Genomic DNA, 23,505 nt, shown 5'->3' on the forward strand with positions numbered 1-23,505 from the left:
GAGAATGTAAATAGCTGACATGCAGCTCCACTTCACTTATCCACTTTGAGTATTCACAAGAATTTTTGTAACTAACATATCAGCAAAACAACATTCAACATGTTTTTGACTTGCAGAAGATTCACATCATATACCAACAATACTCAAATTACCCAAGCGTGATCCTGTGTGTGTGATCCATAATCTGACACTTTATAGACTACTTATTGAGTGGAGAAGTGAGGTAGGGTCCCATATCAAGAGATTATTGTTTCTGGCTAAATCACAGTTATTGAACAAAACTTCTCCTTCAGCATGTAACAAGTTTGATACCCATGGGCTGGAATGAAATTCTTACAGTAGACGACCTCCAGTAAAAATACCACGGGTTCATTATATTGCCTTGTGTGCACAAAAATGTAAAATCAAAATATATATGTTTAAAATATTTTTACTGAAAACACAGTGCATCTGTTATTGCCTATGCGACTAGACATCAAAAATTTTGTTAAAATAATTTTTATTTTAAATTTGATACACCTTCAGTAACCACATCATGACATTCCATGATTTTAGTGAAGCAGGAATATTTCCATACAGTAAAATTTATCATTCATATCAAGAGAAAGGTGTACTTTTCAGTCAGCCAGCTAAATGTCAATGTAAAGCAACATGTGGGGGAGGGGTTTTTTCTATGTTGTTCTCTACCAGGGTCAGAAACCTCTGCAAATCAAAGGTCCTTTTACACAAAATTGTTATGTTCAGAAATATCTACTTCTAGAAATTTTTTTAAATTTTATAATTAGCTTGTTAAAGAACCACCATCCTGCATATACATTTAAAATAAATGAATAAATGAAATACAAAGTCTTTATAAAAGGAAGAAAAAACATTTTTGTTCAATGGACCATTTAGCTTTTAAGTACCATACACCAATAATGCATGTGATTTGCAAACAAATGATAAAAAAACATTCTTTCACTAAAAATAATTATTATATTATTATTGTCAGTTCTGTTGTTGAAGTACTATGCATATTCTCCATAAAAACCTTTAGTAAAAAAAAATATCGAAAACTAGCCTGTTTACTGTCTTTATATTATAAACATTCACTAAATTCTGTATCATTTTTAAGCAAAGTTACTAAGAACCACTTTTTACTTCAGAGCCGTTTGCAGTCCTCAAGGCAGAAATGAGAAACAAGATGCCAGAGAAAGGCCCTTCCCCCGGCATCTCGTTAATTTACACTATATATTAAAAATATGATTGAAAATTTTTTGAAATTTCAAACAGTAACTGCCTAAAATCTCTTCTAGGCAATTTCATATCTAGATGGATCTCTCATCCAGAGTTATGGATCTTCTGTCATGCTATTTTCAATTTAGTTCACTCCACAGCTCTGAAGTGAGTTGTGGAGTGAACCAAGAGTTTAAAACGTCACACTTTTAAGACAAGGTTCCTCAGGTATTTGAAATGGAAACCGGCCCACAGCATCACAGATCTGCTTTGCAGTGAGTATGAGGTTCATTTCAAATTTATTTAACAGCAGAACCGTCTGAAGTCTGTGCTGTTGAATGCTCAATGATGTCTAATCTGGGCCACATCACACAGTTCTAGTTAAACTACCAGTGGAGTTTAATAAGCATCATATGTTTTTGTGATATGTCTTGACATTATTTTTTTAATTCCCTGGTTCCAAATCTACTAAGACATATTTGGAAGAGCAGCAGGATCCATGACTGCAGTGAAAGATTAAGGTGTAAACCTATCTGTCAAAGCAGCATGGGAGGTCTGCATTGCTGTGGACAGGAGAGAAGGATTCTGAGCTTGCTTCTGATCCAAACCTGCTGAAAAATATGTTTATTCAGTTTATTGGCTCTGCCTAAAAATCTATGTGTCTGGGCCTCCTTGTACTTGAAACTTGTGATATTCTTCATCCCCGATTATGTATCTCTAATATTGTCCTGCTGTAGCTTCTTCTCCAGTTTCGTCCTGCTCTTCTCCTTGCTGTCTTGAATCTTGACCTATAGTTGCTTGTACACTCCTTAATCATCCTTTGTCTCCCTGAGTTTGGGCTCTTGTTAAGGAATTTCTTCAGAGTGGGAATCATCTCATTGTTCTGTTGGGAATGATTTTGAAATCAGAAATGTGCATACAAATCTAACAAGAACTGACTGAGAAGTCCTGGCCCAAGCCAATGTCCAGATCTTGATCTCAGTGAGATGCTATTGGTGACATGAGACAAGGCTGTATATGCAAGAGCTCACCTGAAACATCAAACAGAAAGTGATGAATAGGGAAAACTTTCCCTACAGAGACTAGTACATGGGTATACACACAACAAGCATCATTATTAGTCTGTATTTTTCTCAAAATTATTTTTTTTCAAAAGAAATAAAATCCCCATTTTAGGAACTCATTTGTAGGAAGTCAAGATTCAAACTCAGAGAAACGAAGCACATAGTTGTAGTTGCAATTAATGAACACTAGATGGAGCAAAGACAGCACACATGTTTTAAGGAAGGACAGTTTGCTGTAAGTCTTCAGTGATTTATTTTTTTATCCTGAAAAAGCTTCATGCCCCCTTTTTAAAACAGCATATCGAACAAATTATTCATGTCATTGATGGTCCTTTCTTTGTATGTATGTTAAAACATGTTGGTGTTGATCATCAGTGAAACAGCAGAGAGATGGTTTGAGGAGACAGAAGGAACTCATTTGCAGGAAGTCAAGATTCAAACTCAGAGAAACGAAGCACATAGTTGTAGTTGCAATTAATAAACACTAGATAGAGATAAGAGGACTATTTCTGCTCGACTGTTTGGGGAAACTCTAACCTCCTCATGGGGAGGACATTGACAGCATCACTGACTGCATCACTGACAACTTCTGTGTGAACAACACTGTGGCCCTAGATAAGATACGGCGTTTCTCCAAAAACAACTCCTGGCTCAACTCTGGAATTAAAGCTCTATTCAAGAGAGGAAGAGAGACTTTATGTCATGTCGAGTGGAAGCGGAGAAAGTCAAATTTCATCCACGCATTAAAGAAATAACACGTGCCACACAGCTCTTGTTCTCTAAAACTAAAACTGTAAATAAAAAATATTTACAACAGTAAAGTTATTTTCTCCATTTGTTGGATTTACCAGCTCTCTATTAATTATTCCATCAGACTTTTTATCTATATAATTTGCTTCCTTATATAACATTAAAATAATTAACATTAAAGAGAACATAAGATCCGTTAACGACTCACTGTTTAGTCGCTCAGTACCTGTACCTGCTTCACTTTGAGTCATTTAACCTAAACCAATCTCATAAAACTGTCAACAGCTTTAGTAATCTTGTTAGTTTTTGTGTTTTTGCATTTGCCTTTAGTGTTTTGTTCTTGATGAAAAGCACATTGTGTTACTTTGCACAACTGTGCTGTTTAAATAAATCCTTACATGACTTGACATTATAGCATTGCTCTGTGGATTCATGAAGATATGTGAACATCTGCTTTGTTCTTTTGTTGCTGCTGCTGCAGTTTTCTCATGTGTTCATGTACATTTTGTATCCACTGGAGAGGTCGCATCTGTCAATGAATATGCTGAACTCCCTGGGCTAACAAAATGTGTTGCCATCTGTTGGTCAGATTGAGTTTATTATACTTATAGAAATGTTACTTTCTGATATGGATATGTTGCCATTGATTAAGACGTCTTTTCAGACTACCTCATATGTGATCTTTAACAGAGTTCTACATATAGATTTATGTTCCTCTCAGTATCCAAAATTAGATGACACAGACTTAATTAAAGCTAAGCAAACCAATAGAATATTTTCAATGAATTTCATATGTTTTACAATGAAACCCAGGTAAATTTTACAGAATCAAACAGTCATATTTAGTTTTAGTTATTTAATGTTAAAATGTATTATTTTATGAGATGGTCTGGTGATGTAACAAGTGAAGTTATAGGATTCAAATATACAAAGGCTGATGTACAATTATTTTACTCACTTTCTGATTTTACTGATTTTTACTGGCATATCACAGATTTAAAAGCTAGCCTGATGATCTTCAATTAGATTAAATTACACAGTGATAGTACCACTTGACATCCACAGAAATGCTTCTTTTTTAGGCTGATATCTTATTATAGTCTTTCCAACAACATAACATTTTTGATTTTTTTTTTTCACAGAAATATCTTAAATCATTACAGGAATGTTTGTGGTCTATTCAAAAAATTTACTGCTTTTTTTTTTCCCACAGTCTGAAATCATTATAGCCTACTACACCACCACACCTATAGTACACCACCTTACTTCTCCAGTGGATTAATATATCTGTGTACTAGACACAGGAGAAATACAGCAGCTGTTGCATGAAAATAAACAAGAACTTATTATTTATGTCTTTATAAACCAAAATAAAAATATCATAAAGGGCATAGCTTTTTTGTTAGAAGTGTTGTTTTAAAAGCTGAGCATGAATGATTTAAAGCAATCCTTTTTCTGGTTAAAAATAAACCTCCGAGTGAAGATTGACAGGAAAGCGTCCTTTATGAGGTCCAGTTGCTTTTGCGCCATCTAGTGTTCCTTTAACTACACATCTGAGCTTCGTTTTGTCTGAATTATGTCTTTCCACAGTGTTTTATTCAATCATCAATCAAATTTTATTTGTGTAGCACATTTCAGCAGCAAGGCATTTCAAGGTGCTTTACATTATAAAATTATGTTATAATTATGTTATAAAATTATTTCCTTTGAAAAAAAACATTTTTAAAAACTACACATATACTGCGTTTTATTTATATTTATTTTCACTGATAGGCCAACGTCGGGCCTCAATACTATAATACAAACCTGCTTTAAAAAAAAAAATAAACAGTCAAAATCAGATAATTAAAATCCAAACAATTTTCACAGTTATGTAACAATGAACCCTCAAGTCAGGTTTTTACAAAGCATGACTATGGTGCTACTCTTTGCCAGCTTGGATGCATTTCAATGTGATTCAGATCAGGCTCGTAGTGCAGAGATATGACACACATTATGACCAGAGGACAGCTTAACTGGTACAAGAAAGTTGCACGTGTCCAGTTTTCAAAAACTGAAATTAGTTTTGTTTTGATTACATTTACTTTGTAATTATTTGTGCAAGCAAATAAAATAACCAATTTTCTCTGTTTGGTGTTCAACACAATCACTGCCTTCCTTCATGTTTCTATTCTGCAACTTAATTGGAGGTTGCTTTAGATATGGGGCTTAAGAGAAGATACAAAAAACATTCCGAATCACATCAGCAGCTTTGTATATCTTCAGTTATGATGTTGACAAAGACCGAACCTTGAACCAAGGGGTGAGTTCCATTCTTATCTTCCTGTGGTACCTCCTCGCATCTCCAAAGCCTCCCTAACTTCCACCAGGTGTGGAATAATAAAAACGAAACAAAAGGCTTGCACATAAATTGTTTTTCTCAGGGTATCCTAAGTGTGAGAGAGAAGCTACTTTCTAAAATTCAACTATCAACAGATTACTTTTGTGATAAATTATTTTGAAATTATTTGAATACCTTATAAAATTCCTTTAGAGTACACGTAAGACACATTTTCTGCACTTTTAATTCACGGTGTCAGAATAGAAAGGGCTGAATCCAAAGGGCATGCAATGCTGTTCAGATTTTTTTTTTTTTTTTTTTTTTGTGCAACTTTTAATCAATCAATTAAAAATACTATATTTGTTTCAATCATTGTTTTTTTTATTTCAGCTCATTCATTGGGGGAATCTTTGGTAACTGATACAAGTGCTGCAAACAGGAACATGTGGAATCATGTTACAAGCATTTTCTTGTTAATATTAAATTTGTCGTGGGAGAATAACTCTCTGCGAGTTGATGCGTCAGCACAGCACAGGAGGGGAGTAAACAATAGATTCTGTGATGAGACAATACCCGTCTAACTCCCGTACGGCCCAGTGTTTACAGACATTAAGTTGTTTAGCATTAAACTTACTCTATGGAGCACAATGTTTGGATGGTTGGGCTTCTGTGCTAATCTGCCCTGAAAACAGCTGCCATAGCGATAAATGGTTTTCAAATTCTTTTACAGATGAGGATCAAAGAAAGTCATGTCATGCTATTCCACATATCAGCACCTCTGGGTGAATGCCATGTTGAATTACCTTTACACACAATTACGTCTGCAGGTCTTTTGCGGTTTGCCTCTACTGGCTTTACACATCAAGAGACCGAATTGTTTATCCATTCATCTTCGCAAAATATCTCACACTCACTCAGACTGTAGAGAGCATCTGGGAACAACAAGTCTCTCCACAGAATCTTATTCGGATCTAGCGTTTGGTTTAATTCTTCATATTTCCTTATGTAAAGATAACAAAAGCTTGCCTTAATGTTGCATTTGCACACTCAGGAGCTCAACGGCTTTCCAAAGAAACCTCGTATCCCATGAATTTCAATATTAAACGGCGTAACATTTGATATGAACCATTTAGAACATTTAGACAGGCCTCGTCATCCGCAGATTCTGTGCTTCCAGCTTCTGCAGTGATGATGCATCAGTCTGCAGATAATCTTTCCCCTGAAGTATTCAGAAATAAACTGAATTGTTTGAGAAGCCACTTGCACAGAGTTACACTCACTTCATTCATTCATTTATGGATTCATCCCAGACATGTCACAACCATTGCGTTGAGCATATCCACATTAACACAAGCACACATCTATAAAAACATATTGTACATACATACATGCATACACATGCACACACATTTGAACATATACAAAAAAACCTTGTAAAATAAATTTATATCAATCAGTTCATCTACTTTAGCTAAATGTACACAAAACAAATCTGTAAAGTAAATATTTACCCAATGTGCACACCTCTATTCATATATACCTAAACACACACACACACTCGCACATGTGCACACACACAATAATACATACATCCCAAACATGTCTGAAAAGATTCTGCAGCCGTCATGTGGCTGTGACTGCATAAAATGGAGCAATTTACATGCTGTCCAAAGTAAAACTCTGAAAATCCTGGAGAATTGTAGCTCACTGTAAGAGATCAAGGCTGTCTTCTTTGGAAAAAAAAAAAAGGTATAAATCATAGATCCATTCAAGGAGGTAAGAATTTAAATACCTTGTTTGGTTATGATAAAGTCTTTGCTCTGTACATATGAGAAAGAAGTTTCATGGATCTACATTTTCACCCCTCTCTGCTCGGTAATAGTTATCCCTATCAGGTCGGCTCAGAGCTTCGATTGTGAGTTGAAGTTTTTTTCATTCCTTTGCTTCCAGGTCACAGTTCATATTTTTTGACTGATTCATGCAGTCTCCTTCTGATCCTTGATCTCGAGTGGCTGTAAACATTTTATCCTCGTTGTCTGGAGCCCCATCATAGGGACTAATGGTTTATTTACAGATTTAGGTGTATCTTTACTACCCTCACATAATCTGTACTGCTGTATTATAACTAAATTAGTTTTAGTTTACTCTTGCAGATCATCAGTTTAGACTGATGATCCTTAATTTCTGTCCGGGGGTAATTTCTGACCAGAAGATACACAGAAAAACATCCTCACAACAAGGAGGCTGCTTCAGTCTTTTGTGACAAAGACAAAAATGAGGTTACAGCTGTGATTTTTAAAGAACGAGTTTGTACAAATGAATGGTACAAAGCATCTTCATCACAGAAACAAACAAACAAAAAATTATGCTGTGCTCTTCATAAACAGTCTTTATACAATCATCAAAACCACTAATAAGATGAGGAACCAAATGATCCTGACTGGAAAAAAAATGTAAAGCTGATGAGCTCCCAATGGTGGAAAACCCTGACGGTAAACACAGATGTGTAAGTAGAGAGTAACAGCCTGCCCTGAAGCTGCAATCAGCAGTGACTAACCCTGTTGTTCTCCTAAAATGTTCACATGGAAGTTCACATCCAATTAAGCATTATACAATGCCACAAGCCTGAAATCCCATAGAAAACAGTCATGAACACTGTCATATTCAATTTTTTTTCTCACCAATCCTTCCCCCCCCTCCCTTTTGTTTTATTTTTTTTGTTTTTTTCCTCTGACCCTGTTGCAGCATCTCTTGTTCTTGGTTATGGGAAAAAAAAAATAGTGACTGTGCAGTTGGGCGGAAAGATCTTATCTAAAAGCCGATGTTCCTCCTCAGAGAGTCAGACACACACATAGCTGGAGACAGCCACACACTGAAAGTGTTCGTCTTGTTTGCTTTTTTCCAAGGAGACAATGGGGACAAAACGGGAGAGTTAACCTGAGCACGGTTTGATGTTTTTCTTTTGCGTCTCGGAAAGAGAAATAAATAAATCAAAATCTGAGTGACATTTTCTCATTCAGTTGGATCCGACACAGTTTATTATCTCGACATTTCCCCCCACCCCCAAGCATGAAAATAACACAATTTCAAATAAATAACAATAAATAATAACACAAATCATGTTGCTTAATCCTGGTCATTTCAAACTTCTGAACGTGAAAGAAAATAGACTTTTTATGTCTTTCACCAGCCTATTTCCCCATATGTATCAATAACGCACACAATGGAAGAAACAATTGTTTTACAATAGGTTTCCGGACTCAAATTTTGTAATTCTCTTTGTTGTAATGTGACAAGAGAAAAGAAAGAAAATATTCCAGAAAGAAAATGCAATCATCTGAAAATTTGAGAGGCATAAAATGACTCAACAAGGGCTTATTATGTGCAAGTTCTGTTGTCAGATAAGACTTTAACTTAAGCTGTAAAAATTATGCTTTAGGGTGCTTTTTTTGGTAAGAGTACAGGCCATTTTCAATGCACTGCAAAGTTACTTTTGCCAACTAAGACTACGACAAAAAATATTTTGTCAGCTGCCTTTTTTCCTACAACAAACATGACTGATATTTTCATCAATTAATAAAAACAGGACTAAAATATTTTAGGGAAATAAAACCCCATCAGATATAATTTCAGTATTTGTGCTATAGAGGCATTTCTCTATGATTTCATATTTTTGTAAGTTAAAGTCACAGGAAATTTAGATGATTAAAAAAACAACAACAGATGACTAAAATTTTTAATAGATTTTAGGTAAAAGACCATTTCTAAGTCAGTTTAAATGTGCAGTCAGAATTAACATTGACACACTGGAGTCAATGAATTGTACCGCAGCATCTTGGAGGAGTAACTTTTCTCTATCAGCCAGAACAATGAAGATCAGTCACGGGTGGGCATTCGAGCATGGCAAATTACTGAAAAGATACTATCATGGCAACAAAGCAGTGACTAAGAAAGAAGCATTTTGAGGCCTATAGCTATAGTCTCCACACTTCAGTTCTGCAGAAAACCTTTGAGGGGAGTCGAAGCTTTGAGTCGTCAAGAGGAGGATTTGGTGAAAAATACTTCAAGAGATGTATTTGATCATGTTGGCCAGCTATTTAAAATGTCTTACAGCTAAGACTGGCAGCAAAGGTACCTGAACCTATTAGGTCAGATGTGTTTTCAATCCCCACAATGTCTGGGTGGATATTCTCTCTTTCCAAATTAAAAGCCAACCAACATAACAACAAATAACTCCATTTGTTTGGCAGTGAGCCAAATTATAAAACCAGCAGATCAAACAAACAATTGTTTCCCCCATTGCTATAACTCTTGAATGAATCAACTTTCCTCTCCCAAAGCTGGCCCAAAATGGCTGCTTAGCTACAATAGATGATGGATTTTTTTTTTTTTTTTTTTGTGGAAAAACAGACATCATGATGGCATCAGAAAGTTATACATAGTTGGACATTTTAAAAGCCATAGTTCACAAATCACTTGCATGAGATTTAAATAAAAACTGCAAGATGACGAAAAAAAACCCAAAAAAAACAGGAGTTTTGGTTACATTTGTGCTAGGCATACTGGTATCATCGGAATGTGAACTGTGAGCTGTTGATGTGCCTCCATGACTTACAGTGTATGGTTTGTGTTTTTTTTTTTTTTTTTTGGTTTATATTCGTGACTGCTCCCCCCTGGATTTTAGCAACCCAGCTCTGCTATTTATATATTTACAGTTGACCAGTAAACACAGTGTGCGACACGTTACGTGTCTCATGCTTTCAACTGGACCAAACGTCACAAAAATTCACTTGGTATGAACGTGAACGTGGTTGCCTTCCTAATCTTGCTGATGTACAAGCCACAATTTTAAGTCTCTTTGTTGGGCTGAGGAGTTTTGTTCCAAAACACAAACCGTCCATCACCTATCAAGTTAGTCTCAACGTTTTTAATCAATACCCAAATACCATAACTCGACGTTTTAGTTGAATTTGGTAACTTCCAGCTAGTATTATTTGGTTTTTTCTGAATGTTTTGGTTCAGTGTTTCTGCTTTCTTTAGCAAACAAGAGCTGGACAGGGCTAAAGTGTAGATAGTGGAATAAAAATTATTTTAGCAGCAAAAAACATCTACAGTCCAGATAAAAAGAAAGCACACCCCCAACTCGGTTCTACGTTTTTTTTGTATCAGGACACAATGAAATGTCAAAGTCCAAATCTACGTACAAGTGCACAAAAATACCCTTTTTGATTCCACCTCTGTCATTTATCAACAAATTGGCCAAAATTGTGAAGTTGTGGTGAAAAACTAGGCACACCACACAGTTTAATAGCTTTCAGAAGCTCCTTTAGCAACAAAATAGATGTTTTCTGTGTGACTTTATTAGTGTCTCACATAGTTGTGGATGAAAGTGCCACCTTCATCATCACTGGATTGCTTCCGCTTGATTTGACTCTCAAATTTTAGTGTAAACAGGAGTTCATGGTTAACGAAGTGAGTGTGGCTGCAAAGAAAGCATGAATCATCACCCCACCACCACCAAGTTGATGCGAGATGTTTGTAATGATATGTGGTAACTGGTTTCCCTTAAACGTTTGCCACCGGTCAAATATCTTTGCTTTGGTTTCATCTGTACAAATGACATTGTTCCGGATGCCTTGTGGTTTGCTCAGATGCAACTTTACAAACTGCAGATGAGGTTCTTCTACTGCTGTCCTTCAAGCTGCACTTGTTCAGTCTTTTCTAGACGCTCTCCTATCCTTAACATTTTAACAGTTCTTGGATTTTTTTTCTATAATTGTAAAATGGTGGGCATTGCTTCTACTTTCCCTATTAAGTCCTATAGAAGCAACAAGTGTTTTTTTTTTGTTTGTTTGCTTATTAAATAATGTTTCTATCCATTTCCGGCCTGATAAATAATTTCAGAACCTTGGGAAAACTAGATTTTGTTTTTGTTTTTTTATAAGAAGGACTTAAAAATTACCAAAAGGGTGCACTTTGTTTTTACCATGATTGTATTTCAACCAAGAGGTAAGATCCAAATACCAGAAATACTCCTGAAGAGTTTTGTCAAAAGAAACCAAACTTACATGATTCTCTGTAAAAAATCACATTATATATATCAATGTGCTAATCTTAAAATTATATTTAAATGTCTTTTATATATACATTGATGGTTGATTTACATTATTTATTTATTGTTAACTAAGTACTACATTTCTACATTCATCAGGTGGACAAGAAACAGCTGTAAAGTTTCAATAAAACAACTTACTAACACAAATACAGTTGTTCCCTGTTGCTATGGAAATCGATCCCTTCCAGCCCATCCTGCTCTGATTGGCCAGCTCCAGTAGCATGATCCCTTGCAGCCAATCACTTCACAGAGATGGTAATCTGTGATGTTTGAATGGTGGATTTCAATTGGATAAAAAGTTCAAATGTGACCCTGAGTGTGTAAGCAGTCTTCAACATTTTTTTATGTTTTTTCTTGAAAAATAAGCCACAAATTAAACAATGACACTTGTTTAAAGTGACATGAGCTATAGTTACAAAACTTTGAATGTCTTATGTTCAGCTTTATCACAGGCAAGTTGTACTAGCACAACGTCTTAATATCTGACTGCTAGTGCTTTGCATGTCTGTTGGGTATGGATATGTCTTTGTGAAAATGTTTTGATCAGCTAAAGCAAATCATAGTGTAAAATCAATTAGACAATTTGATCAACTATTTACTGTATATTTAAAAATGTATCCAGTGGCTTTTCTCTTTGCCAGGGTCACCTGTCATGTGTAGCTGGAGATGATTTCCAGATCTTAAGTTACACTGACAATGCCACAAGTAACTAACAGTGTCGCAAATCATTATTGGTCAGCTTTTTTGACAAATGGTGATGGTAATTTTACCCCCTTGTCATTTCTAATATTTGTAGTGTTTCTCTTTTCATACTAGACTTTTAGAGTCCAAAAAGGAGCTGGTTTCCAATATAATAGGATTTCATTATCAGGTTGACAGTTATAGTTTATTTTCTAATGCATACAAACTTGATTATGATAGTCTAATATCAGTAGCCTTCTTGGGCCATAGTTTTGTTTGTTTTGATCTTGGGCCGTAATTTTGGCTCTGGGTCAATTTGTCCCTAGTTCATAACAACACATTGCCATTTTGTCCTCTCCTTCCATTTTATCACCTTAAATCATTTTGTAGCCATTTAATTAACCATCTGTTTATTTCTCTTAATTTCTTGACTTATCATGATAAATCATAAATTAAATACAATTTTCTGAATACTTTGTATTATTCACCCTATTTGCATGGACTGTGGTTCTAATCCCTGATGGAACTGCTAACTCTCATATGAAAAATTACTGCACTACTCACATAAACACATTTCTTAATAGCAAAACAAGAGTAGATCATGAAAAATACATAATAATAATAATTAAAAAATCAGTTCTAAAATAAATTCCAATTCCAAATAAACATGTAATGAAGTCCCCAGCTTCTCACCACGTCTGTTTAGATCACAAACACAATAAACTGAGGTGTAGAATACTGTAAAATATTCTACACATCCCGATAGTTGATATTATAACTCAAATATAAATATTTTTAGGATCATCAGCATATTTCAAACACAAAACTACTTTTAAGCATTGGGTACAAAATGGAAGTACGTCCTGACAAAATGGTTACAGATGAGTATGAAGTCATAAAGGAATGGATTCACCCAGAGCCCAAAACAACTGTACAATAAAATAATAAACACTAGAAGAAAACTAAATTTTTTTAGCTGCTTCCAGGCTTGAACTGGAAGCAGCTGCTTGGAAAGATGAGTGTATGGACCAAAAAGTTTGTTTGGAATTGGAAAGCACATTGAGAGTCTTGGCTGTTTAACCAACGCTGAAATGCAATAACAGTAAAACACAGGAAGTATCGTAAGCCAAGAACCATGATGGGGGGGAAGTATTGATTGGAACCGGGTAGTGTATTGTTAAAGTAGGCAAAGCCCAAATGTGATAGGCACGTTTGGAAAAGGCTGCTTACAGTTTGTCAGCTTGTTACAGAGAACTGAAAGAGGGTCAGTTAGTGCAGATATTACAAATGTTTTTTATCCTGACAATGAAAATTGAATGCGATAGATAGATTTTTCTCAGCTAATCAGAGCTTGCCAACAACTCATGGTGTTGTCCTGGACATGTTACTGTGGAATAACACCTCTGATGCCTGGCTTTGAGCTATTAGCGTGTCATGACTAATAAGAATGTTATGCATCAACTATCTTCAGTCAGAAGCCTTTTCAGATTTGTTGCAAGACTGACTGCTACTGAAGACCTTTTCGGGACTACCATTCACAACAACTCTTTGAAGATGCTTTAATGTCTTGAGTTGTAACAACCTTTAATTTTCCTGTCAGATAAGTATTTTTGATTTGATCTTGAATTAAATAATTGTACTAACAATAAAAAGATAACATGTGTATCGTGTAATGAAAATTACAAGCAAATCAAGGGTGTAAAATAACCACAGCTTTTTGATTTGTGACCATATCAATAAACAAGAACATACACCAGTTAGAAACTTGGCCACACCAGCAGGCCAAGCACTTCTTGAACTACTCTAGTCTGTACCAGAAGCAGTGAAGAGTTTAGTATTACTTAGCAAAATTTCTGGGGCAGATAATCAAGAAAGAGCATCTATCAAAGTTAAAGGACTGCACTAATGTGATACTGTCTTCCATTATTAGCTCTTTGTCTTTTGCCATGAGGATTCAACAAACTCATCAACCCTGGAGACACAGCTCCTCTGAAACCTTATAATCATCACCAATTTAGTGATTTATTTTTACTTTGTGATAAATGTTATCAGAAATATCCAGAGAAACTGTTCCTTCCGTATCTTTCAGTTTTTTTCCCCCCATAAGATCTTCCTCTCGGAAAAAAAAAAAAAAAAAAAAATATTACGGTTTTTCTTTTCAAACTCCTTGATAGCTTGTTGTAAAAATAAAAAAAGCTGTTTTATCATAAAATTATCACTAAACAGCATTAAATAATTACTGTGGAACAAAAGTCTTCAGGTAAAAGAACGGAATGTATTCAACCTTCCTGGAAAGTTGATGAACGAAGCACAATTTCACCGAACTGAGAACCAAGGATGACAGTACAACATAAGAAAAAAAATAAAAATAAAAAAAGGATCACTGTAAAAACAAACATATCTATATATTTCTGAATATTTAACAACTTTGTCTCTGCCTTTAGGATGCAGAGTCCCCTGGGACTGTCTCACAGTAAGCGCCACAAGGTTTATCGGATGATGATTGCTAAATTATGCAGGCAGGAATAAACCAGATGCTTTTTTTTTTTTTTTTTTTTTTTTTTAACAGCAAGCCAATATTAAACCAAATGGTGTGCTGTACATTCACACTGAAACTTCAGGTCATACAGATCAGCTCCCTGATCTTTTGATCCACCAACCTTTATTAATGCAAAGTCTGCAAAGTCCTTTTCCCCCAGTCACCATCCATTTTCTCCAGAAAGTCTGTTTAATGTCCCCCCTGAGGTTTAGGAGACCGATGCGGTGTCTCTTTGTCCCTGCTCAGAGGTTTTTTTTTAGTGTACTTCGCTGAGGTGGTGGGACACGATGACAATGATAGCTGGAGGGTTTGTCCCAGTATGCAGGGTAAAGCTGGTTTCTTGTTTCATATCGATGTGGACTGCTTGATGCTGTGAAAGCTGACACGTGAAGGTGAAGTTGGGATGGACATAGCCTGGGTCATCCTGGCCCGGATCGAGTGCTGCTCCTGCCACCGGTGGAACCGCTTCCGTACTGCTGAGCGGACCTGTAACCAACACCAGACCCAGGAGTAAACGACCAAGCTGCACATCTTAGCAGTCACATTCATGTAAAAACACCAAAAACATATAAGGTTACCAGCCAAGGGATTCCTCAAGGGTGTGTAATTGGACAATTGCTGGTTTATTTAATATGCTTTTTTTTTGGCAATACAATACCTGACTGTGAGAAAAAGTATTTGCCCGCTTACAGCTTTCTTTTTTTTGTCACACTTATTGGGTTCAGATAATAAAACAACTTTTATATCAAAGATAACCTAAACACTAAAAAGCCAATATGGCTCTATGTAAAATAAAAAAAAAATAAAAAAGAAGAGGCTCTTTCCTCCGGCCCAGCTAAGAGTTGGTGCTGAAATAGAACCTACTTGGAGTGGTGGAAACACAAAACACAGGTGCTCGTGATAAGGAAGCACCAGTTCCAGTACCGGCTTACTAATGAGATATGGTGGTGGGAGAATCTCATAAGTGTTCCCTGAACATTAACCTGGATATGAACTCAGTCTACTGAGTCTTGTTTCATATTTTTCTTGAGTGCTTTAAAGTTCCAATTAAGGACAAACCTTTTCAAAAGTGTTATTTTTGATTCCCTTGTTCCATTGTCCTGTGTCATGCTTCACGTTTATGCCCGTTTCTCACCTTGTATTTTTTGTGAAGTACTAAATAGGCCAGGCCTAAAAAGTAAATAAAACGTGGTTGATTCCAACAGAACATTGGATATTTTACAGCTCCCCCTGCGTACACTAATCTAAAATTTCAATTGGCTTTGGGCCTGAAATAAGATATTTTAACCCCGCGCATGTTTAGTTAAAAAAAAAAAAAAATGTTTTCGTTTTCTCTTGAATGTGACTGCAGGTATCCTTTGTTCATCTCTTCCACTCCCCCACACCCCCATCTGCTTTCCCTACAAGCGTCAGCCTGTAACAAAACACTAAATCAATATCCTCTGTAAGCTACACATGCTGGTTAAGCCCTTTGTTTGGGAGTTAGATGTCAGTTCATGATGAGATATTCCTTCATCATCCAGCCAGCTACCACGCAGAGAGGCTCGGTAACTGAAGGGAAGGAGATATTACATCAACATTCTGCCTGAGGAATAACTTGTAATGATTAATCTGTGTCGCTCAGCTCCGAGGCCAGACCAAGCTGGATCCTTCTGACTGACGTTTGCCTTCATGGCTAGTTTGTGGCTCAGCTGGAGTTATTAAGGTGTCATTAGCAGCGAGGGTACATTGATTGTAACTTTAGAAAGCGTCATTTGACTGAGATTAAAATCTATTAGAAACTGTACTTAATTCATCAATTTTCTGTTGAACCTTAATATCTGAAAGGAGTTTGAACAATTTTTAAAACATTTTATCAATTGATTTTTAAGTGGAAAAGGTAACAACATGCATCTCTAAACACAGGCTAAGGTATTTATGTGAGTGGAATCTTTAAAGACACAGTAGGTAACTTTCATAGAAATGTATTTTTTACATATTTGTTTCAAATGTCCCTGTATCCTGACATTAGAGTCTGAGACAGATAATCTATAAAAAACAAGCTCCTCTGGCTACTCTCTGTTGTCCTACTGCCATTTGAAGAAATACACAGCTCCCAGTCTATTTCCGAGCCAAGTCTTAGCAGAGTCAGTCATGCTCGTGTATGTGGTGCTCGCAGCCTTCACCCATGCAGCGTGTACCATCATTCGAGCTCGATGAATGATGGTACATGTGCTGCAGCTGTCCTGATGGCAGAGAAACAATCTGACGTCGCAGGAAAACTGCCAATATTTGTCAGAATAATCAGTAGATTATTCTGACAAATAATCTACTGATTATTTGTCAGTAGGGGGGTAAAAAAAAGCATTCAGTGCAAGTTACTACATTCATGACAAGCTTCATTTACATGTGTGAGCATGGTGACCAAGTTCAATCAAGTTAAACAAATCAGAAACAGAAGTCAAAATGCAGTCCCGACTGATGATGCAGATGCAGGAAAAGTTTGTCAGAATAATCAGTAGATTATTCTGACAAATAATAATCTATTTGTCTGGGGCCCCAACCAATTCTTAGTTGGGGCTCCAGGTTGGGGTTCCAGGTTGCTATTCCTCATACTTCGGTACTATTGAGTGAATATTTAAACTGGCTTTGCCTTTCTTTCATCTAAAATAAAACTTCTGGTTGTTATTTTACATCAACAAAACTTTTGGTCCACAAAACTTTAGCTTGCTGGTTATTCTCTCTTTTTCAGCTATTTCTAATCTGAGGGACAAATTTTGTGTGAAAACCCCAGTAGATCAACAGTTTCTGAAGCATTTAGACTAGTCTGTTTTGCCTCAACAATCAGGATTCATTCAAATTCACGATTTCTTTCAGTTCTGATGCTTGGTTTGAACTTCTGTTCAGACGCTTAAACGCACTGAGGGGCTGCCATTTGTTTGCCTGGTTTACTATTTGTGTTAAACAGGATTACTAACAGTTTTTCAACCAATAAACCGACCCTCAAATACAAATAATTTAATTACTCATAAGGACCTTTGAAAAAATAATTGCACACACCTGGTTGGCTTGTAAGACCTCCAGGTAAATCCTGAATCTAAGTCTTTTACTACTCTAAACCTCTGCACAGAACTGATTTGTTTGCCGAGCTGCATACAGTAAAAGAAAAAAAAAAAGTAAACTGTTGCTAATTATTCAAACATTACCATAAAAAGCAACGTATTTTCCTGCATGCACATCCCAGCTCTATTCTGAGTTTGTTTCACCCCTGATTTCCCCCTGGGACCAAATTAGGGCTGACGGTGTCATACAGCGTAGAAAGTGATGTCACTTATGTCGGGACATCACAAGGCTTAATTGTGCCCTAAATACATTTTCCTCAAGCTGCGAAAACATGCAGCAAACAGCCACCAAAAGCCGAGCGGAGGCACTGGAGGAGAGGGAATATCATTAAGCTCCTGCATCAGGGAAGAGGTTTAAAACGTTGATATGTTAAATCAATAAGCCAGTGTAAATCTGCTTACCTCACTGTTTAGGAAGCAGTAAAACACTGACACGAAGAAGCCCTGCAGAGAGGAGGGGTAGGGGGGAGATAAAGTGAGAACAAAACATCATCATCAATGCCCTGATCCTGGTTAAATCCCTTATACAGCTGATTATGTCGCACATTTAATCATCTCAGCAGCGTTTTTTTCCCCCTCCCTGCACTCATTACAATTACATTGAAATAAATCAGACAAATGATACATCCACCCACACAGAGACGCCATTACACTCTGTTTGTGTGTGTGTGTTTGTTTTTTTGTTTTTTTTTGTTGAATGCAGGATAAATCCTACCTGGAAGGACACCAAAAACGAGTTGAAATATATGAAGACCATTTGAGAAATTTCATCCTTCCCTGGGTTGACAAAAAACAGCATGTAGGTGATTCCCAGGAGGGGAAGGAGTACCAGCGTTGCTTTCACAGCTTTCCTGCAGACGAGGAGAACGTAGATCAGGCAGCCGTGACAGAGAGACTCGGGATCAGTGTTTCACTTCACGCTAAAAGGCCCTTCAGGGTCCGGGCACCACCAACGGAGGACGAAACATGAATAATTCAAGGCGCGCTCATCTCTTAAGCCTGTTTATTGCAGGTTCAGCAGCAGGTTTACAGGAAATCTACCTGTACTGGATCGTCTCGGACGTCGTAGAGGCTCGCAGTTTGGTCATCAGGATTCTCACTATGTTGAAGAGAAAGATGAAATTGATCTGTGGGGAAATCGAAGGCAGCTCGGTGAATATCAAGTAGAAATTTAGCATTTTATTGTTGACCTCAAGTTGGGATTTTGTTTTTTTTTATTTTCTTAATGTGGTAAAAAGTGTTTGAAAACTACTTGCAAAATCTAAAAAAATTATAAAAGAAAAAACTTCAAAAAAGATTTCAATCTGTTAAGGACTCATAGAACCTTGGACCAGTCCTGCTCTGTTCTGCTCTGCTCTGACACTGGCTCTCCAAATTACTCTAAGGCATTATGCACTTGCTTTTTCTGAAAAAAAAAACAAAAAACATTCCCTTTTATATGTATTTGTATAATTTACAGGCAAATAGGAATAATTATTAATGACTGGAGCTGTTTCTGTGCCATGCAGATTGAGGGGAAAGCTACTACCTACTGAAAGCTGGCGGTAATTTTTTTAACATGGAAGAAAGAGGGGAAAAGTGACATGTTGAGCTTCTGGATTCACGAGAAAACAGAGAAAGATATAGTTTTGTCTAAATTGTCTAAGCTACGTTTAAAAACGTGTATTTTCTGTGCATTGCATTGCATCTTAGGAAAACTATGTGCTGGATCTTTCAAAGATGACATAGCTTTAAGAATTTCAAAGGCAGATCTTAAGACTATGAGACATTTAAAAAGATTCTTCATCTACAAACCTTGAAAAATGGAAATCCTTTAACTTCATAGTGACCAGCAAAAGCAAAGACTATATGTGCAAACGGAAAGCATTCATTCTTGTCCTTGTCTCCATGGGGGAGTGCAAATCATATTGATTTCTATGTGCAAGAGCCCTGAACATGGAACACTATTTATTCATGCGAAAAGTCTGCTTGGGCTGTTACGAGATTCTAACTGTATAACCTTGAGCAAAAACTCTGCCGTTTCACAGTGTTAACACAAAACGTAAAAAAAAAGAAAAAAAAAAGAAGAAAAAGTTGATATGTCTTATTTCAGAGAAAGTAATGCAACAACATAATGATGTCTGCAGTTCTAATATTCTTATATATAACATACATTTATTATTTTGTTTTTAATTGTAGGCACACTCAAAATCTTAAAATGAAAATGTGCTAAACTTAGTAGCAGTTCTTTTAATACAAAAAGATATAAAATTTTTGGCTGTTCTCACGAAGTAGAAAGTAAAATAGAGTAAAATAATGATCTAATATCAGCTGATTAACGAGTCATGCTTTCTCCTCTGATAGCTAACTTCGTCATGTTATTGTAGTTTACAATAGTAAGAGTGATGAGTGGCACTTATTTAGTTTCTACACCATGAAATTAAAGAGCCAAAACGTGTCCTTCTTATAAGTGAGTAAAACTGTAAGACATTTTTTCAACCGGCTGACTAGCTAATATAACTAGAATGGAACGACATGGAATTTCTTCAGTTATTTTAGAAAAAGGAGCATCAATTACCTTGACGCCAGGTAGGATCTAATATATATTGTGGTGCCAAGAGCTTTACAGTAAATTCTTAAAAGAAATGCAACTAAGCTTGGTTAGTTCTGCTTTAAATTTCTATCCACACAATTAAAACAGTCCCACATGATGGACCGCTCACAACTTCAACACCAAAACAATAATAACATGTCATGATCTCTTTGTAACTTTTAGTCTAATAATAGTTTTGGGATGTCCAATAACTGGTAGTAAGGAGGAGCTCAATGTGACTCAGAAGATCTCGCTAACATCCTGCAAGGTCCAGTCCTGCTCCACCTGACCATCCTGCTGTGGTTTTACCAGTTAAATTAGTCAATTCTGCAGAACACCTGCAGCGAAGTGAATAATCGGACAACCCGGCGCTCTTCAGGGCTTTGCATGGTGTTGCCTGGAAATAACTGCATTGGTAGGTTGTTGAGGTGCGTGTCACCTCACGTCGACAAGATCTGCATCACAATGAGGTGCTGAGCTCTTTAAGACTTTGGAGGGTTTACTGGCAGCGGGAAGATATGGAATAATGCAAGCAGTACATAATAATGAAAGATAAAAAACTGTAGCTACTTTGAATCTGAAGTGCTACTCGAGATTATTTTTCCACTATGTGACGAATGACAAAATCAATAGCTCATGCAAGAGGTGGGGATGATGTAACACAGAGGCAAAAAATAGCCACAGGAATACTTTCCAGTGCCAGATGACCCGACCTTGGCTGGAACAGATACATACGCCGGTCTTTCCAGACCCACACGCTCTGCTAACCTCGTGCATCGCTGCTGATGTTAACAATTTTAATAACATCCTGAATTAATTCATTGTAGCAGGAACATCATTTTAGTGCTGATAATAAAAGCTGCTCAGAGTTCACGACCCCCCCTCGCAGGAGCGACCACAAATATTCTTGTGACCCCGGTGATGATCCGGAGGGATCAAGTGCTTGGCAAAGACACAAAAAGCCCACGAGAAAGCACTATTGTAAGCAAGACTGGAGATTTTCCAAGCATAGCAGCAGAAAGAGGGATTGAATGAGGCAGATGTTTGCCTGAGGAGAGACAGAAACAGTTCAGAGAAGTGCCTCTTAAAGAGATGAGTTTTTTTTTTTTTCAGTTAAGGAGAGAAGATCTGGGAAGGTCACTCCACCAGTGGATCGCTGGCAGGGACATTGACTGAAACTCAGCAGGGACACGTCCAAACAGTCGCAGTCAGACGAGTTTTGGCACAGAGAGTAGTCTCTGAGGGAGGCCACGTGGACAGATGTTGAAACCCCTAAAGGAAGTGCTCGCATCATTTTCAACTACTGTATTTTTTTTTTAAGCCAGGCCTAATTTAATTATAAGTTCCTGTACAAAACCAAAACAGTATAATAACGTTCTGTTCTTAGCAAGGTTCTAAATCTTTTCTAATCTGATCTCATGTCTACAAAAAATTTCCTTGATGTCATTATTCATCAAACAAAACCAAAAAGTAGAAGCCATGCGCTTCTGGTCCAATGCTGAGCGTAATACCGAGCAGGAGAAACATCGGCTACAATCTTAGAGAAGCAGTTATTGCTGCCATCAATCTGGAAAGAATTATGAAGTATTTTTCAAACAATTTGGAGTCATTTGACAGGACCGAAGATTATTTGCAGGTGGAAAACATTTAAGCTCCTAACCTTCCCAGGAAAGAATGTCCAGACAAACTTACCCAAGGTCGAATGGTGCAATGATAAAAAAAAAAGGCCAAATATCCCAGAGCTCCATTTTAGACCAGACCACATTTAGCATGCCTAATGTTAATGTTCATGGAAAGACAATGATAAAAAGCACACAGGAATGACTTGTTTAAAGTCGTTTAAAGATAAAGCCTTTTCTCTAAAAAAAAAAAAAAAGATGCAAACACACCTTATGGTTCATCAAGTGAAAAAATTTAAGCATAAGCAAAGAATAAGTTTGAAGTCATATAGAGTCTCAATAAAATTTAAATCTAGAGTCCAACTAGTCCAAAACTTTCCTTTTAATTCTTTGAGTTGGGCAGATGTGGACTTACTAGTTTACTTGATGCATAACCCAAGTGGCATAGTTACTTTAAAAAAGTAACTTTAATCGGATTACTGACTACTCATTGAAAAAGTAACTTAGAATGCTGATTACTTGATTTGGAAAAAAACTAAGTTACATTAAAAGTAACTTTTTAGTTACTTTCGGCAGTTGCTGGCAATAACCCTCTGCCACCTTACATTTAGCTTTGCCAATACTTAATTGCATGAAATAACTTATTTCTGTATGGGAGATTGCTTAGCGGTTATAATAGTCAAACAAATTGTAAATTGTAATTTTTGCATGTTTTTGTGTATTCCACTATTGTCTGGAAAACTATAAATGGCAACACTTTATTTGAAGGCATGACATAACACCTGTCATGAACATAAAGAAATCTTTATGAATGTTTATGACAGTTGTCATGAAGTTTCATTCGGTAAATAATTATGCTTTTAATGCAAAGTTGCTCAAAAAGTTACATTGAAAGTCCATTAAAAATGCCAACTTTGCATTAGATTATCATAATTTACAAAATCATGCAAAGTTGGCACTGTTAATGGACTTTTAAAGCAACTTTTAGAGCAACTTTGCATTAAAAGTGTCATTATTTACTGAATGACACTTCATGACAACTGTCATAAACATTCATAAAGACTCCTTCATGTTCATGACAGATGTTATGTCATGTTTATGACAGTGTCATGTTAGTCTTATGCACACCCCTTCAAATAAAGTGTTACCCTATAAATATAGTTTTGTCAGTCTTGTCAGTCCACAGAATATTTTTTTCCAAAAGTATTGAGCATCATCAAGATGCTCTTGACAAAATGTGAATCTGACCATTGTGTTATTTTTGGTTGGTAGTGTTTTTGGCCTTTAAACCACTGATGCCACTTTTGCCCTGCTTCTTTCTTACTGAACCAGGTTTGTTGAGGGGAGGGGGGGAGCAAAAAGAGAATTTTTTTTTTCTTTTTAACAGATTGTCGTATGTTGATGAGAATATTATAGATGTTTTTTTTTTCTTTTACATCCAAGTTGGATGTAAAAAAAAAAAAAAAAAAAAAAAAAAAAATCAAACTAGGTAAAAACAAGGCCAACATGTAAAAACGTACAACTGAAGA

General features: G+C 36.4%; 1 protein-coding gene across 2 annotated transcripts in view; it reads right to left on the reverse strand.

The window, feature by feature from the left end:
* Nucleotides 1-8,004: 8,004 nt before the first annotated feature.
* The window catches only part of LOC106917294 (corticotropin-releasing hormone receptor 1-like), an 85,115-nt gene continuing 69,614 nt past the window's right edge, over nucleotides 8,005-23,505 (reverse strand). For both annotated transcript variants that reach the window (XM_088016400.1, XM_088016399.1), the window contains 4 exons: nucleotides 18,827-18,912; nucleotides 18,501-18,636; nucleotides 18,188-18,229; nucleotides 8,005-15,170 (listed from right to left, as the gene is read on the reverse strand). In XM_088016400.1, coding sequence (XP_087872526.1) covers nucleotides 15,030-15,170; nucleotides 18,188-18,229; nucleotides 18,501-18,636; nucleotides 18,827-18,912 — 405 coding nt within the window. In that variant the 3' untranslated portion in view covers nucleotides 8,005-15,029. The remainder of the gene's footprint in view (nucleotides 15,171-18,187; nucleotides 18,230-18,500; nucleotides 18,637-18,826; nucleotides 18,913-23,505) is intronic.

This window comes from Poecilia mexicana, unplaced genomic scaffold (assembly GCF_051168715.1).
Source record: "Poecilia mexicana isolate PSO_F unplaced genomic scaffold, ASM5116871v1 scaffold_19, whole genome shotgun sequence".
In the NCBI taxonomy this organism is placed as follows: Eukaryota; Metazoa; Chordata; class Actinopteri; order Cyprinodontiformes; family Poeciliidae; genus Poecilia; species Poecilia mexicana.